Here is an 18,149-nt window from a genome sequence, read left to right on the forward strand (position 1 = left end):
TTGGGGTTTTCATTAGGCAACACGGACTTTCAACTCCCTCCTCACCCCGTAGCGTCAAAATGCGGGGGGAGCGGGGAGCAAAAATCCCAGAACCACATGGGGGGACCTAGTGAATGACCTACAGAGAGCTGGGACCACAGTAACAAAGGCTACTATCTGCGCCGCCAGGGACTCAAATCCTGCACTGCCTGACGTGTCCCCCTGAAGAAAGTACACGTCCAGGCCCGTCTGCGGTTTGCTAGAGAGCATTTGGATGATCCAGAAGAGGACTGGGAGAATGTGTTTTTCTGTTTTTTTTATCCACATTCTGTCTCTCATGGTTGAGGTTTAACCATGTTGACAATTACAGCAGGCATGAAAATGGGTCAGGGGTTAAAAAGGTGAGAAGGGTGTGGAGGAAATATGTTCCAGTACACCCCAACAAAATATTGAGCTCTGTCGACCCACACTGTGTTTCAGCAGGGCCGTGCAGAGACCGGTGGAGGGGCAAATACAGTATATACTTTTAATCCCCAAAAAGTCACTTCAATTAAAAAAAATTGTTTTTGATTGCAAAAATAAATTTGAGACAAAAAAAGCATTTGAAAACTATTTTACTTGATTGAAACAAATGTTTCCATTGAAGTAATGTTGTTTTGCGTTTGGGCCACATTTTGGCTAGGACATTTGTGTCTTTATTATTCAATCAAATAAGTTGCTTCAAACAAAAAAATATATATAAAAAGAAAAACTTTGCACACGTGTCAATCACCGTTTACCAAAGCCTGAGAGGGTTTGAGTAGACTCACTATGAAGCATTTAATAAAGCCAAGCATTTTCTTACTACTTTATTCTTGTTTAAAAATAATTCGGTGGGGCAGTAACATGTTTAAAACTTATCATAATTCTTACATTTTGAAGTGCTTGAAAACCATTTATAAATGATACTTTGGTGAAAAAAGTGAAAAAACATGTCATATATGTATCTTTTTTCCAATGTAAAATCTGAATAAATGCATTGAACACGCACAAAAAAATGGGGGGCTACTTCGCGGTTTTCACTTATTGCGGCGGGTTCTGGTCCCCATTAACCGCGAAAAACGAGGGATCCCTGTATTTCTGAAAAGCTTTAAGAAGCAGGACTCATTCCCACCACTCGTCGGGCCGGTGTTGTGCCGACACCGGCCGTCAGCTCAAATCCAAGCCGAAAATAACGCGTCTCCGGCGGACGACGGGAGCGATGTGAGGCGCCACCTCCATCCGAGAGCATGCCGCTTAATTTGACTCAACAGTGTGTTTCTTCGTTTATATTACCGCTAAATACACAAGCTTGACGCCAATTTAACGGGAGCTATTTTTTTTCATGGGAGATTTGGCTAGCTCTGGCAGTGTTCAACGCAAGCTGCAACGAATGGCAGTAACTTTTTTATATCGCAAAATGTGAAAACGATTGAAACCATTACTCACCAAATTCAATCTGCTGGCAAATACAGGCAAGTGTGTATGCTGCGCTCTGGTCTGCCCCGGTGCGGATAAGGCCTGCTTTTGGTTTTCGCAGCTATGCAATGCCACCCAAAGGCTCTCTGAGCACTCCATGTACAGTAAGGAGTGCGCGCGTTTGGAATAATGGAACGCACCTTGGGCCGATGATTGGTTCTCGTCAGCGAAGCATCTAGAAGGATTTGCTGACTGTCCAAGTGTGACATTTTTTTAAAGAACCGATTTCTTAAGTGCTCAGTTTACGTACTAAGTTAATCACATGATGATAATAATAATGTAACGTTGATAATAGTCAACCGTTTTATCAGATTGAAATTCTTTATTTGTGGAAACTTATTGAACAACACGACTGCTATCTGCCGCAGCCAACGCACATATCTCCCCCCGCCAGAACAAACGTAAACACGGAAGGCACGTCCCTCGCTCTCCCGCACCTCCCTCACCCCTCTACGTCATGCGGTGCATTCGGAACACATGCTAACACCCTCGCCACATTATAACTCGATTCGTTACAATAATAATAATTCAATAAAACCTCCCGACCCCCCCACCTCCTCCCAAAAAGAATTTCTCCTCGGATCTACGCAATTCACGTAGGTCGCCATTTTTGACTTCAAAACGGCGAATTTCGCCGAAAGGTGAGAGATTTTCATGCCTGTTACAGGCCTCTCTAATATTTTCAAGTGGGAGAACTTGCACAATTAGTGGTTGACTAAATACTTATTTGCCCCACTGTAGAAGGAATTACAGTAACCCGGTAGTATTCGTCGAGTGACAGTGACAATATACGTCAACACACCGAGTGTCCATTGCGCGCTTAAAGTATGGCGCCCTCCGTAGGTCAAAATATGTACTAAATATTATAGATTTTTAAATCAATGGCAATATTTTAAGTATTTCTAATAACATATTTTAGTAAAAGAGAACAATGGTGGCTTATTAGAGCCTACAAGTCTTTAAGTCCGAGGTTCCCTTTAAAACTGTTCACTCAGATTCTCATTCTTTGTAACTAAGCAGCTGAACTGGACAACCTTCAAATGTCCAGGAAGGTTTAAAAAAAGTAAAAAATGAAGGTCAACTGTAATTCACATACATTTTTAAACACATACCTTGGATATGCTAGCTTGTACGTGTTCAGTCTCATCTTGGGCCCGTAGCAGGTCCCGCCTCAGTTCTGTCAGCTCGTGCTCCAGTCGGTCTCTCTCAGTGTGAGCCATCTTGAGTAGCCTCTGCAGCTCAGTGCTATCACTGGCACTCTGCACGACCTTCAGCTCACTCACCTTTTGCCTCTCGATGTCCACCTGTGCCTTCAGCCGACTGTTTTCCACTCTGAGAGAGTCAACCGTCGCTCTCTGCTCTTCCGCAGATTGCGCGGCATCACCTCTGGCTTCCAGCTCTCGGTTGAGTTGGGCACGCAGCCTCTCCATCTCTTCTCGAAGGCCATGCACCTGACCTTGCGCCTCCTGGTGTTCCTCCTCAAGAGCTCGTAGGCTGCTGGTTAACTGCTGCTGGATGTTCACCAGTTTCTCCCGTTCAAAGCGTGAGCTCTCCACCAGCTCGGCGTACCTCTGCTCTAGTTCGAGGAATCGAGGACCTTGGCTACGGATCTCATCCTCCCTTTGGGCCTGCTCCTGAAGTCGACTCGATAGCGCCTCATTCTTCTGGGAGAGGAGCTCAAAACGTTCTCTTTGCTGCTGGAGTGAGGTCTGCAGGAGGCGCTTCTCCTCTGACAGACGCTCATTCTCAGCTGTCAGTTCTTGCACGACTTGCTGCTGGTCAGCGAGCTCCTGTAGGGTAGCCTGCAGCTCCTCTGCAGTGCTGTGGTGGTTTTCTTCCATCTTGTGTATCTGTTCGGTCAAGCTCCGTACAGACGCATCATGCCCAGCTGCAGTTGCTTCACTACTGACGTTGCTGCTAATAGATTCCGAACGTGGGATCTTCTCAAACTCTGACGAGTCGGGTGAAGGTGAGTCTTTGACGGAGCTGAGGGAGATAGATGCTTTGACAAGACTGGCACTCGGACTGGACTCCGACGGTAGGCCATTCTGACGTTTTGGAGGGCTACCAGATATTGATAAGTTCTCAAAACCGAGAAGTCTTCTCTTTAGCTCTTGGTTTTCCTCTCTGAGGTTTGCTAGCTCTCTTTGAAATTTTGCATTCTTTTCCCTCAGCTCTTGAACCAGTACACAAGCCTCTGTGAGCTTTTTGTCCTGTTCTGAAACCAAATCTTGAGGCGATACGGAGACAGGTGACGGCAATGGTGAAGAAGTGGAAGCTTTACCTTTGCAGCGTTGCAGCTCCCCACGGAGATTACTAATCTCCAAGTCTTTAGCTTTGGCTTCAGCCAACAGCTCTTTAACCTGACATTCCAGAAGGCCCCTTTCCTGGCCTTCTACTTCTCCACGGCATTTTGTTGAACTACGCGTTTGCTTTGCCAGGGTAGAGAGGCTGGAGGTGCTGGCACTGGAAACAATCCTCTTAGAGGTAGAGCTCCTAAACTGGTCTCTCAAGGAAATTCGGTCCCTTGTTATTGAGGACGGGATTTCCCTCGGGGCCGGGATACCAGACTTCTTCGTTGCTTGAGAACCTGGGAAACAAACCAAAGTAATTGCGATAAATGCAGTAAAAATCGCCCTTTTTTTGCTCCAACTTTTCATTTGTTTACATCACATACTGTAAATGGCACTAATTGAACAGAAAGTGGGTCACATTCTGACACTCCTATTAGTCGTGCCCTATTCAGACATTGTACGCTGTTTCGACAATAGAGCATCTGCTTGGCATTGTCTCACTGTTTCTCTGTGTTCATTATTACAGCAGCATTTTACTGTGACATTTATTAATGTAGGTCAGAAGCGCAACCCTATTGCGGACTATTTGAATTGCGACAAGTACATTATTGTACGTTTTCAGCTCATGAACAAATAGTGACGCAGACCGGACTGACATGCCACAATGATAGATTTGTTCTGTGGGATCATTTTAATTTGTGTATGATTTTTTTTAATTTTTTTTTTTTACATGCATCACATTTCTTAACCAAAACAGTAAAGTACAACAATTTATATCTACATATGTCCTTGTTTCAGAGAAAATAGTAATACTACTACCAGTAGAGGTCTAGCGCCGTCAATCTGAGCCATGAGTTAATTGCGCACACTACACTGATTATACTTTACTGAGAGAACTGTGGCAGAAGCTGCCAATACTGTTCTAAATTCCCAGTGAGTACAGCTGGCACTGAGAGAAAAAAGGGTTCTCTCAGTATAGGGCTTTAGAAACTTTACATTGTAAGGAACCAAAATATTGTTTCAAGTTTGAAGAAATTACAACAAAACAGGACAATAAAGCACACATCACAACATGTCATTTGTTGATTGTGCACAGATTATTTAATAGAGATCCACAGTTTCAATACAGAGGCACATTTTCATCTACTTTATGATAGCTTGAATCCATGATAGCCACACAATCCATTGACAGAATAAGGATGTGTTGTCAATAGGCAGAAATAGATATACAGTGATCCCTATCTACCTCGTGCTTCGAACGTCGCGCCTTCAGTCCATCAGGGATTTTTTTTCCAATTAAAAAAGAAATAAATACATATATAATAAATAAATGCAGTATTTTATAGAGCTGTCTTTTACTCTCGCTCCTGTCACTTTCCTCAGTGCACTGGAGTTGCTAATTAAAGTTAATGATGACTGACAGACGTTAAGGTTAGATCTTCCCATAGGTGCTTGGAAGCTGAAACTTCAAAGCGCCGCACATGTCAATCATCGTTTAATTTGTTGAACAGTTGCTGTGGCAACTCATTGTATGTAAAAGAGCAGCTTTAGCGGATTTGAGTGGACTCACCCAATGAAGCATTGAATAAAGACAGGGATTTTTCTCCCTTTATTCTTGTTTAAAAGTAATTCGGTGGGACAGTAACATGTCTGAAACTTATCATTATTACATATGAAGTTAAAAAACAAAACAAAAAAAATACATAAATTAAAAAAAAAAAAAAAATCAACTAATGCTTGAAAAATATACTACATCCATAAAAGCTTTTTTTTTGTATTTTAATTATACTTTGGGGGAAAAAAGTGCAAAAAACATGTCTTATATGTATCTCTTTCCAATGCTAAACATTGCAAACACACAGACACACACAAAAAAAAAATCGCGGCAGGTTGTGGTCTCCATTAACAGCGAAAAACGAGGAATCACTGTGCGTCAGAGATTTGAATATAAAAGATGTGTACATTCCCAAGCATTTATCATGCTGATACATCACACAAAAAAAGAAAATCAGTTTGAACACACACAAAGAGTTTCTCGTGTAAATTAGAGGGAGAAGAGGCTGATTTGTTTAAAATGAATGCTTATATCTGTGTGTAAGGACCAGAACTGTGGGACAAATGGGCTGTTAAAATGCACAAAAAACAACTTTCACATCTTAAAATCATCAAGTAGTGCTGTAACCTAAAACTATTCAGTGTGAACAGAAGAAGCAAGGTAGCATACATATTTTTGCTCAAAAGTAAAGACATATCTAATTATCTACAAATACCTGTGATTTTGATTTTTAAGACTCCTGTATATAAAGTTAGCATACTATCACAAATGATGAATTAATTCTAGTGCTGCAACGATGAATAGATTAACTCGAATAATTCGATGAGAAAAAAGATTAAGTATTCATTTAATTAAAGTGACGTTGTAATGGTTTGTTTTGAAAGTGATTGCATTTTAGTTTGATTGATTTGGGTGGATACACTGCCCTCTAGTGGCAACAGTGAATATGACATAACTCATTTCACATGGCTGAATCCAGCTGCTCCCTGTTAAGACCAACTTAAGCTACATTTTTGTTTGAGCTGTTTTTTAAATACATTCGTAAATTAAGTAATAGGTATATTTAGCTGTTTTTTTTTCCGTGGGAATATGTGTTTGAACCATTTGATAAGAGCGTTGTAAAATAAAATTAAAAAAAATTTTTATCATTTTATAGCATTTCAGCTGGTGGACTTTTGCTTTAAGTTAGCCAAATTTTATTTTTTTGTGCTTATATCCTTATTTCTTTAATCCATTTGATGCTTAACTCAGGTATTTTAAATTTTTATGTTCCTTATCCGACTACTTCATTATTCGAACTACCTAGTTCATTGATTAATGACTACTAAAATAATTGATAGCTGCAGCCCTAATTAATTCATATTATTAGAACGAATTTGCCCTCTGCTGGACAAAATGTGCATTGCAAGAACAGGTCTATTTATAGCGATGAATTAATTAATGACAATAGACATGTCAAATGACGATATACAGTAGACGTAAAATGTTTTTATTGTTTTGGCGATGTCATACCTTATCTCGACTATTAAAAAGTCAAATTATTTTGCTTTGTTCACTTAACCCTTTATGTACATTGGTTCATTCGCCCCTTCCATTCAAATTGGATTGGACGTCTACCACCGTCAAAAAAAAATTAAAAGATGAGCATTCACAGGCAGTGGGAGGCCAGGTCTTTTAGAGGCTACTAAAAATAGTCCCTTACTCTCTAAAGGGTTAAACGGACTGTCAGTTGAATACAATGAATACTAGTATGCGGCTTCATGCTGCAAGGGTCACCATGAATTAATGACTGCAGGTGGTTAAGTGTCGGCCAGTTGGCATCTAATTTGCATTCATCATCACAAACGACCCGTATGGAAGAATGCACCTGCATTGTCCGTCCTCTTTTATTCCAGAAAGTATGTTAGTTATTTTTCTTTTTTTAGTCAGGTGGAAAGACAGAAGATTCAGTGTTTTTGGTTTTTCCTTTTGTCTGATTGACAAGATCATGAAATGGGTCAATAGGCACCTATCAGTCAGACACTGAGACCCGCAAGCATTATTGTCCTCTGACTGGAAGTGGAGATTCCAATGAGGTTCATGAGCAAGGCTGAATGAATACGGATTAGTCAGGATGGTTAGTTGCATTACAATAGGCCAACAGAAGCTTTAAAAAAAACATGATCATCATTTATAATTTCTTGAGCGCTCTACTGTATGCAACGGATACGTTTTTCTTCTTCCAAAAAAAGTAAAAGTGCCCAGTCATATTCATGTTTATTTGTGAAATAATCTAAGAAATGCCCCACATTTATGATATTATCCACATTATTATCTGTGATGGTGTTGCTAAATTTGGTGCAGTAATTGAAAAAAAAACAAAAAACAATAGCATTCCAATGACAATGGCAATTCTTTACTTGAAGGAACCCAATCCACGATTTAGTAAATGATAAAGGCAAATTTTCTACATCCTTTTAACCCTTCATAGGGTAAGTAACTATAATTGATTATTATTTTTCAACCAACTCATTTAATATCCTTATTTTTTACTACACATGTATTAAGGGTGTGCCAAAAAAAAAAATCGATTTTTAGATTCATCGAGATTCGACATGTGACGTTTCGATTGCGATTCATAAATGTTCAAAAACGATGATTTCCCCTAATAACTTAATGACAGCCCGCTGCTAGCGGAATGAAATTCAAGACGCGTGTGTTGCCCGGACACCTAAATGGATGCACAAGGTTAAGAAGATGTCTGCCGCGTAAGTTACTGAGCGAGAAATTTACTCCTGTTCAAAAGACTCGAAAATATAATTGTGTATGGGACAGGCAAGAACCGGGTCGCGCTTTGGGTCCTCTTCTGTGAGCAAGTTATTTTTTAGAGCAGGAGGGGAAGAGAGATAGTTCGTTGCTCTTTGCCTTTCAATTGTCCAGCAGTACTGTAGGTTCAAGTCGTGTTGATTGGAAAATATCCCTGGTGTGTTGCTAAGTCCCGTGTGCATCTATAAGAGGTGAGTACACAAACCCTCTTGTACTGTTTAGCCTTCATTGTTGTTGTTTTTGAGATGTAACTAGTTAGCGCCGAGCGCTGTGCTAATTAGCAAATTCGCTAACTTGTCGATTTGCGGGTTGTTTGGTGGTGTACAAAAGTTACCCCAGACACAGAACATGTGAAACCGGGATTAAGTACAGCGGTAACACTACAAACATGCTAAATAGTACAGAAATCTGTGAAAACAAAGTATATTGGTTAAATATAGTCTTATTTCTAAAGGCACTGTGTTTGTTTATGGAAAATGTGAAATTCATTTAACCACTCAAAATGTTATTGTGTTGTTGAGAAAAATAAGTAGTGCCTTTAAAAAAGCTAATGTTTTTGCACCTTCTTGTGAAAAAAAGCAGCTTAAGGTCAGCTATGTTGTATAGGCATGTTGAGAAATAAGTACTGCCTTTGAAATGGTTAACACTTTAACACCGAACGTGTCGGCAGCGACGCGTTTACGCATATCGTCTTTAAAGCTTCGTCACGCTGTAATTACGTCACCCACGTGCCGCTGGTTGGTCTCGTTTGAAAGTGCGGAAGCTGATGTCCACACCAGTTTTTATTTGAAGTCAATCGGCCACGAAAAACGGGAGATAATGTCATTTGAGTTTTATAGTTTTATTGCACTCATAAATATGCATTAAAACGCTGCATGGACCATGTATCCATCTCCATATTTCCATCATTTCTTGTCCTTTTTCAAAACCGAAAGCAGCACAAAAGACTACCTATCCCAAGAGCCGTTGTGATGTCAAGAAGGATGAACCGAATGTGATCATTTTTAATAAATTTCCGAGCGAGGCGCCAACTATTGAAAGGGAGGCATGCAAAGCAAGCAACGCCCGCAATGGTTGGTTTGTGCGAGCGACTTTGAAACGTGCAGAATGAATCTAAAACTACATTTAGCGCAAGCTAATGCATTATTTCATTAACTCAAGGAAGAAGATGAGCCGTATTTGTCGTTGTTTTCTTGGGATGAGTCGGCGTCTCGGCGAGTAGAAGTGACAGCAGCGCGCAAAGCCGCAAACGGAGAAAGAGTATGCTGTGTGACGTTGTGTGTGACGCAGCTCCGTGACTTGTTCAAGAAGAAGCTTTATTGAGGGCGCAAAAAAAAAAAAAAAAAAAAAAAAAAAAAAAAAAAAAAAAACACTTGTGTCTCATGCCTGAAAATTTTGAATTGAACTGAACTACTTGTCAATATTTCTTAAAATACTTTTTTCCAAAGTTATACATATTTTTTCTTCACTATAATCTTTTCAATTGTTATGTAGATGTGTGTTCAAGAAGCTTGATTGCATGTACGTATATACTTTTGATAAGGTGATGGGTACAACACCTAACTTCCCAAAGAGATATCCTCTAAACCCTTTTTGTGTTAGATGATATATATAATTTTTTTCCCTCACTATTTTGCAAAGTATATAACCTGTTTTGACCATAGTATGTGTAAAGGCCAAAAACGCCTATGACCATACCTGCTGTTTGTGTTGAATTGTCAAACATAAAACTATTCAATCTTATTTTTTTCAATTGAATGTTTATCCTAACAAGTTGAATAAATATTATCAAGCTTCAAAACGGTTGGTCGAGCATGTTTGGTTGTCAATGGCACATCAACATTACAAATTTTGAAAAAAGATTTCAGGATTTTTTTTGTCTTTTTGGGTCCAAAATGTGGATTATAATTGGTCAGTGAAGAAAACAACAGTTTAGACATGAAGTTCAAGGTGTCCAGAAAAAAGGGACCCAACTTGGCCATAGTAAACCATTTTTTCTTTGAAATATAAAGGCAACATCAAATGCATGCAAATTCGGCCAAAATAGGCTTAGGTTTTAAAGGGTTAATGTTTTTACTGTTTCTTGTAAAAAAATATAAAAAAAAAAGTTCAGGATTTTTGACATTAGGCTTAATCTTCGAGTTAGCAGGGGTTTAGTTAGTTGGTGGAGTTGATTTCAACAAATTCCGTTTCGGTTCCAAGTTATTGGTTCGTGTCAGGGCTCTGGAGTGGCTAAGCTAGCGCGAGTCAATGGCACAATTATAGCATGCCAATAAAAAAACATATGCACACATGAAAATCATCGATGACCCATGCAATCAATAGTGTTGGCTGGGTTTTCAGTATAAATTTATTAACTTACAACTGCATGTCAATAATTGCAGTATGAACAGCAACATTCGTAATCCAGAAGCTCTATCACAAGATATATCAATAAGATATCACAGTTTGTTTTTTTTCACCGCTGATTTTTTTATGTCGTAGCCAGTAGTGTGTGACCAGTTTACATTTTTCCTCGTTCTTCATAGGGTATTTGTGGAAACTTTCCTTTGCCCGTTTCTTCTGTATGTCTCCACAGCCCCGGGATGCACATTTCGACATGTTGCCGGCCGTCAATTAACTCAGCAGACTGATGCTGCATTCGAGGAAGGTGGGAAGTCAGAGGTTCGAACCTCTGATCTGGAAAAATATCATTAGTACATCTCCACTATTTGATCGCTTATGAGAAGTCAGGTTTGCTGGAGGTCAAAATGTCTTTTGAAGGCCAAAATAAAAAACAACTTGTGGTGATCAGCCATCTTTGCTGTTTACATTCGCTTTAAGGTCGCAACTGGTACCATCCGAGCGGGATAAGTCCAACTTCCCACCTTCCTCGAATGCAGGTGAGAACCAGTGACCGAAGCACTCCTCTTTATTTGGATCGTATTACGCATTTAAAAAAAAAAAAAGTCCTTCAGAATTATATGAATTACGGCAGGTTAGTGTGACATTGTTTTGGCTGCATGGGTGTTTTGAAACAATGATCTGTGTTTTGAATTTATTTGACTATGTTGGATCTGTACATAGATCTGTATCGGTTTTTTTTTTATTGGCATGCTATAATGGTGCCATTGACTTGCGCTAGCTTAGCCACTCCAGACCCCTGAAACTAACAAATGACTTGCAAATGAAAAGGAATTTTATTGAAATGAACTCCACTAAATAACTAAACCCCCTCTAACTCGAGCATTAAGCCTCATGTCAGAAATTCTGAACTTCCGCTTTAAGGGCAGCTTTTTGTTGTGTGGGCGTGATTCCATCGTACCTGTTGAATCATTACGACATTTTAAATAAATAATGGACATAAATTTGTTTGGATGCATCGGTAATCGTGATAATCATGATCATCGTCAATACCGTGATCATTGTTCAATCATCGAATCGTTGCACCCTGAATCGTAATCAAATCGATTGGTGTGGTGCGTAAGATGGCCCACCCGTAATATTTATATATATTATATATATTTTATTCATTTTTATAATTGTATGTTTTAAATTAATTTATACATTCTTTAATAAAGATTAAACAAAATGAATGACATGAAAATGAATACTGTACAAACTAGCAGTGGCTACTACTTTTTATTGCGATTAATCGCATTCTGAATTATAAATTCAAAAGTAGGATTTAGCACACTTTTGTTTTAAATTTATTCTCAGATTAACTCATTTGCTCCCAAAAACGTATAAATACGCTCTATTTTTAATTGTTTCAGTGTCCCAAAAACGTATTTCTACGTCTTTTACGTTTTTTTTTTTTTTTTTTTTTTTTTTTTATAAAGACATTTCTGGGTCCTGATTCAACTGAGCTCCAAAGCACAGAGCTGAAAATCCATTTTGAAGCAATAAAACTGGCCACTGGAGGGCAGTAGCGATTCAACGGCAACGAACGGCTGGGCTGCACGGTCGGAGCGCTGGCGGAATGATGCCAGGCGGCGGATGACCAAGTAGAACAACCGAGAGGACGCCCGGGATGCCAGGCGCTGGACGACCGAGCCGAACGACCGGGACCACCAGTGCAGCGGAAGATGCCATTGAGTCTGTGCTGCTCGCCGAGCATACCCCGCAGAGACTAAAAAAATAATCCATCTTTATGAGACAGGTAGCGATGAGGGAAAAGTTTACCCGGCTGTAGCGGCGACAACAGCGTCATCTCTCAGTTAGTTATGTGTAAATAAATTGTTACTTTGCTATCAAAGGCTCTATTTGTCTTATTCTTTATGATATTTTTTAAAATGAAAACATTATTCAGATGTTTGGGATGTAACTAAAGCAAAAAATAGCTGTGCTAAAGTCAAAGTTATGTTTGAAATGTATGCTTTCACAAAAAGCTTAATTTCTCTATTTTTTTCATCAGAAATTGGAAAATTGCTCAAACTAAGCTATTTTCTAATGCTGATTTCTGAAGAATGGAAAAAGGTATAAACTTACTTTTTTTCCTGCTGAAAGAAGAGAGTCTAGTCTTTCTTTTGGTGGGTTCCATGTTTATTTAGCAATAGAACAGAATTTTCTGTGAGCCTTGCAAAATCAGTCAAAATCCAGTAAAACGGCCGGGAGCGAAGGGCCTTGCTCTGGTGAAAATGGCTGGGAGTGAATGAGTTAATCAAATGTTATTCTATTTGAACTGACAATGAGTTCATGCACAGTTAAAATAATTAACTGTGCAATCCGAGTTAATGCCGACTTAACTTACTTAACAAAAATCAGTAACACACTCTGGGTATATTGCCGCCAATAACGCTCTAAAGTTGATTTTAGGTCCTAGTAATTAATTCAAGGTATGCCATTAGCGGCGGTAGATGTTCATTAATTTACCCCTCCTAGTCAAAATGGATTTACGTCTGCAGCCATCAATGGAAGCGTTTGAGTTAATTAAAAAAAAAAATAATAATAATAATAACAATAATAATAATGAGTGCCCTGTAAAGTGCTAAACATCTCAATGACCCCTGTAGACAAACCACAGATGTGCGAAACTTCCATTTTTGACTATGAGAAAGTCAGGACAATCTAATTGACCTCACTAGACAAATATGTTTCAACCTTTTCTTTTTCCTCAGCTCACATGGGTACCAGAGACTGAATAGCAGCACTGAAAATAGACGCACTGTTATTGGACCATATTTTAGAGCCAATTCATCAACAGCTGACAGCATGCGGACCACAGACTATAGTCTGAGCCACAGTGTTGGTAAGCTAGTGGGGAGACAGAAAGGCTGAGTGTTGCAGCAGCAATTGAACTTTGGTCGTGATAATGACAGTCGTAACACTAAAGAACATTTCTCTTCCTCGCACAATAGTCTATAAACTGATACCGTATCATCTGCCAAGTGTCAGAAAACGTTGTTGTGGGTCCTCAGAACATACAATCACTAGAGCTACAATCTAGGACAGTTCCAGGTTTGGAGTTTCGCTTGTTTATACTAGTTAGAGGTGTGACTATTGTTCAAAACCAAAGCGCTGCCTTTGGGCGAAAACTAAGTGATTGTGAAGCTGTCAGTCAGTGTCAGTGCCAAAGCCAGAGCCATCAATCAATCAGAACGCTCTGAAGAAGAAAGAAACTAGTTCACCAAGTTGACCAAGGAAAATAACAGGCAATGGCTATTAAAATATTTTTGAGAGTGCTAAAGAAAGACCATGAAACAACGGTTACTCTGATCAGCAAACAAGCTCCAGGAGGAAGAAGTTGAACTTGTGACTTGTGAGCATGAACAAAAGAGTGTTATACAAGTAAGTGGAATATGTGCTAAAAATAAAATCGGATTTTTTTCCCACCACAAATGTGATTTACAATATGTCCGTGTTTTAATTCTTCCACCAAATTTCAAGAGCTAAAGACAGAGAAAGCTCAAAGAACACTCACTGAATTCGTTGGTTGAAATTGACGGTGCTAGACGCCCAATCCATTTGGGAGTCAAAAAGGATTTGACGTCTACCGCCATCAATGGCACTGAAACATGAGCATTGACACACAGTCCTCCCAGTTTTAATGAATTGGAAACCTATCCTTGTCAATGACAATGAGTTAAATACCGTAATTTTTGGACTATAAGGCGCCACCCACCAAATTAGACACGAACACAACATTTGTTCATAGATAAGCTGTACTGGACAATAAACCGAAGCTGTCCTCACTTTATTACGGGATATTCACACCAAAAATTAACTGGTAATACTTTATTTGACAGCGGCATCATAAGACTGTTATAAGACCAAATGAACCACCATGAAGCGTTGAACCAATTGGCTGCAAAGCTTCATTGCTTCAATAAGCTTCATCTGGCCATCACTGCTTTCTTGGAGGAGACAGTCAACCTATGCTGCCACCTGCTGTAGACACTGTTGTCGTCCAACATGCCTCTTAGCATGCATTGCAGCGATACAGATGTAAATAACAATTTAAATTCATGTTCTGTGCTAATTATTTCTTCAGTTACTGTTCCAGTTGTTTCATTAATTGCTAGTTATGGTATTTGGTAACACTATATTTGAGATTGGCGCCAAAAGACTGCCATAAGACCATCATAATTATGACATGACACTGCCATGAGCATTAATGAATGCTTATGGTAGAATTCATTTTGTGTCATCCGGCAAATTATCTCCCTTTTGAATGGATGTGAAATATCTGAGCTGGACATAAATGGAGTTAGTGACATAATTATTGAATAAATGTATTAATTTGCCGGAGGACACTTAATGACATAGGTCATAAACATTTATTAATGCCCGTGATAGTGTCATGTCTTAATTATGACAGTCTTAAGACGCCGCTGTCAAATTAAGTGTTACCTATTAACCCAATAAATCAACAAATAAGCCGCACTGGACTATAAGCCGCAGGATTCATAAGGAGGAGGAAAAAGTAGCGGCTTATAGTCCGAAAATGACGGTACTATAAAATTTAACAAACATTAATCACTTCAGATTGGAGGAAATAACGAGTGAATATATTAATTTTTATGCATTTATAATTGAGTTCTGGCATTAGAAATGTCAATATTGTGACATTTATCACCACGTATTTGGAAAACAGGTCTTTCTAGTTTGTTTGTTTGTTTGTTTTTTTGATTACCCAAGTTAGTCATGTGCCCTTTAAATTATTTTTAAAAAGGTAAATGTTGAACAAAAATAATGAAAATAAAGTGCAAAACGTGTCTTAAATATATCCTTTTTCTGACTTCCTAGTTGCACTGTCAGTCCCCAAATACAAATAAATTCACAAACTCTTTCTTGTGAAATAAACTGTTGAATAACTGGTTGCTAGATTTCAGTTTCAAAAAACAATAACAACAAAAAAATTTTTTTGTCATCTTCAGTAGAAAAAAACCCGATTTATCACAGAATCTTATTGGTCTACGTGTAAAAAAAAAAAAAACAGTCTAAATCTAGCTGGGTTGAATTTGTGCTGGTGTATGTGGGTGTTCGCTATTTGCAGTAGGCATCACTGCAGACTTAAATGACATTTGAAACATTTTATGATGACTTTTACGTTGCTGCCTGCGAGAGAGACTTTAAAATGGAAATCTGGCGCAGGCGAATTCTGCTCAGGGCAGCGTAAAGATGTGAGAGTGATGCTACTCGCTCCTCGAGCAGCTTCTTTTTGGTTTTCCAGCAGACAAAGCGGTCTCCTTCTCCTGCCCTACTTCCAGTCACTACACAGAGATGCACAAAAAGACCTACGCTAGCTGAACGCGATCATGAAAAACATCACATGATCATTCATAATTTTACAAACATTTGACATCTTCAGCAGTTCCAAAGCATTTAAACTAATAATCACTAGTCAAAACTTGTCTGCCAGGCATGCAGTAAGACATGACATGCTAGTTAGTCAACATGAGCTCATCACCTTAGATCATTTATGGTTATAGAACCAAGAAGTTGACTGAGATGTGACAGAGAAAAGGTACAGTACAAGTGAGGCAGACCTTTTTCTGTATCCTCCGGTCTCCCCGCTTGGTTCCCCATGTTAGTCCAATCTGCGACTCCCACACTCCAACCAGTGAAGACAAATCCAACAATTTGTGGCTGCGGGGGAGTGATGTACGAGTGTGGGGGGTGTCAGCGTGCTCGCATTTGTCCAGCATCCACAATCGCCACCATTCAGTCACATTCAAGGAGAGACAGAAGAAATATCCAATTCTTCCTTTTCTTCTTTCTCACTACAGATCTTTTCTTCCCGTGTCTGTGTGTAAACGTGTGTGCCTGTTTGTGCGAATGCGCATGTGTTGCTGAGGCAGACTACGTGTCCTGACAGTGAGTGTGTCAGAGCACAAGAGTGTGCATATTCTGCACAAGGGTGACAGTATGTTATGCCGACAGGCGGGTATCCAGCCAGCATCATATGCACATCATTACTGTTGCGATAACAACTGGATCAGGAGGTGTGGCTTACCATAGTCACACACAAACAGTCTCTGTCACAAGCACACACAGAATTACACACCACCTCCTCCCAGCCGGTAATAGAACAAAGTATTGTTGTCACGATACTAAATTACTCAAAAAAAAAACAACAAAAAAAAAACTACATCAACAATTCCCCCCCAAAATAACTCTTCAGTGATTCTCTATTGGTGTTCAACAACAAACTCTCAAATTACCCCAAAATGTACAGAAAGTGACCCAAGAATGCCCCAAAATGAACAAAGTCATCTCCAAGTTCCCCAAAACCAACAGGAAGTGATCTGGAAATGCCCCAATATGTACCCGAGTGCCTTAAAGTGCCTGTGACAGCATAAAAAAATCTTAAATAGCATCATTATGTGAATTAGAATCATTATTTGAGAGAATTCGACTATATACAACAATTTGGTAAAGCGCAGATGAAGAGAAATTAGCCTTTTAACCTGTGTGTAGACATGCCTGTCATTATAGCGCTCTAGCGTCCCCAGTTGGATGTCGGCAGGGTCAAGATTTCATCTGATTTAGAATGGTCAAAACTGTCGACTTCTTGCACCTCCCAAACGATATTTTATGTCACTGGAGTTAGTCCGGCTTTTGTCTTTTCCCTGCCCCAGTTTCTGCCGGAGCCCCACCCGAGGATAGTAATCTATTGCCGGGCACACGAAGAGGGCAGAGGGGGCTGGAAATCTGGACGATATGGAGAACCGCACGAGCATAAGCAGAGTATAGCGCTCTCCCGACGGGCACAGAAGAGGACCGAGGGGGATGTGCGGCAAGCCGCCGGTCGTCGGCTGAGTGGCATTCTCGGTGGACAAGGAGCATTGACAGTGACAAAATGCAAGCCACCTCCGTATTAAAACATGTGCCATGATCCCAATATTTGACATAATCCAAAATATGATGTATACTCACTTCCTTGTAAGTCCAATGGTCCCACGGTTGTCGGATTTGTTTTGGCTATCTCGGGGTGAACGGGAACTTTTTAAAACCCAAAAAGGCTCACACGCCTCTCCCTGGTGCTGCAACAAAACCCTGCAGCACATTTGGCTGGCGTGATGCGAAAAATAAACAAATTAATCCGCAAAATCGCCTGAATCCGCAGTCCATCTGCATGCTATAAAGCAATGCAGTATTGTGAGATGCTGACTCGGGTGACGTACCATTTGCATTCCTCATCAAAACAGGAAGTTATTCATTTCCATGGCGCGGATTAAAAAAATGGAATAAATAAAACGATCGCTTACACACACATCCAAGTGGTCCATTTCATTCAGGAGAATAAAATACCGCGTGAAATATGAAATAAACAGGCTTTTTGCGGTCATAGGCACTTTAAAATTAACAAGGCAATGACCCAAACAATGTGACCCATCCAATTCATTTAAATTGGAAGAACTGGCTGTCCATCCTCATCTATTAGTCCCATTGACGGTGCTACATGTCCAATCCAAATTGACCGGGAGGGGCGAACAAATGAACGTCGAGCACCATTAGTGGCAACCAATGAGTTAATGTTAGCCCTGACAGTGGTACTCGGAGAGCCAAGTATTCGTCGAGTTGGTACTTGCTGT

General features: G+C 39.8%; 1 protein-coding gene across 4 annotated transcripts in view; it reads right to left on the reverse strand.

The window, feature by feature from the left end:
* The window catches only part of specc1 (sperm antigen with calponin homology and coiled-coil domains 1), a 120,106-nt gene that overhangs the window by 64,776 nt on the left and 37,181 nt on the right, over window positions 1–18,149 (reverse strand). For 3 of the 4 annotated variants that reach the window (XM_057820859.1, XM_057820860.1, XM_057820858.1), the window contains one exon: window positions 2,589–4,066. In XM_057820859.1, coding sequence (XP_057676842.1) covers window positions 2,589–4,066 — 1,478 coding nt within the window. Of the gene's footprint in view, window positions 1–2,588; window positions 4,067–16,100; window positions 16,494–18,149 lie in introns of those variants that run through there. The other variant, XM_057820861.1, reaches the window with a different exon arrangement.

The sequence above is a fragment of the Corythoichthys intestinalis genome, chromosome 18 (genome assembly GCF_030265065.1).
Source record: "Corythoichthys intestinalis isolate RoL2023-P3 chromosome 18, ASM3026506v1, whole genome shotgun sequence".
Taxonomy (NCBI): domain Eukaryota; kingdom Metazoa; phylum Chordata; class Actinopteri; order Syngnathiformes; family Syngnathidae; genus Corythoichthys; species Corythoichthys intestinalis.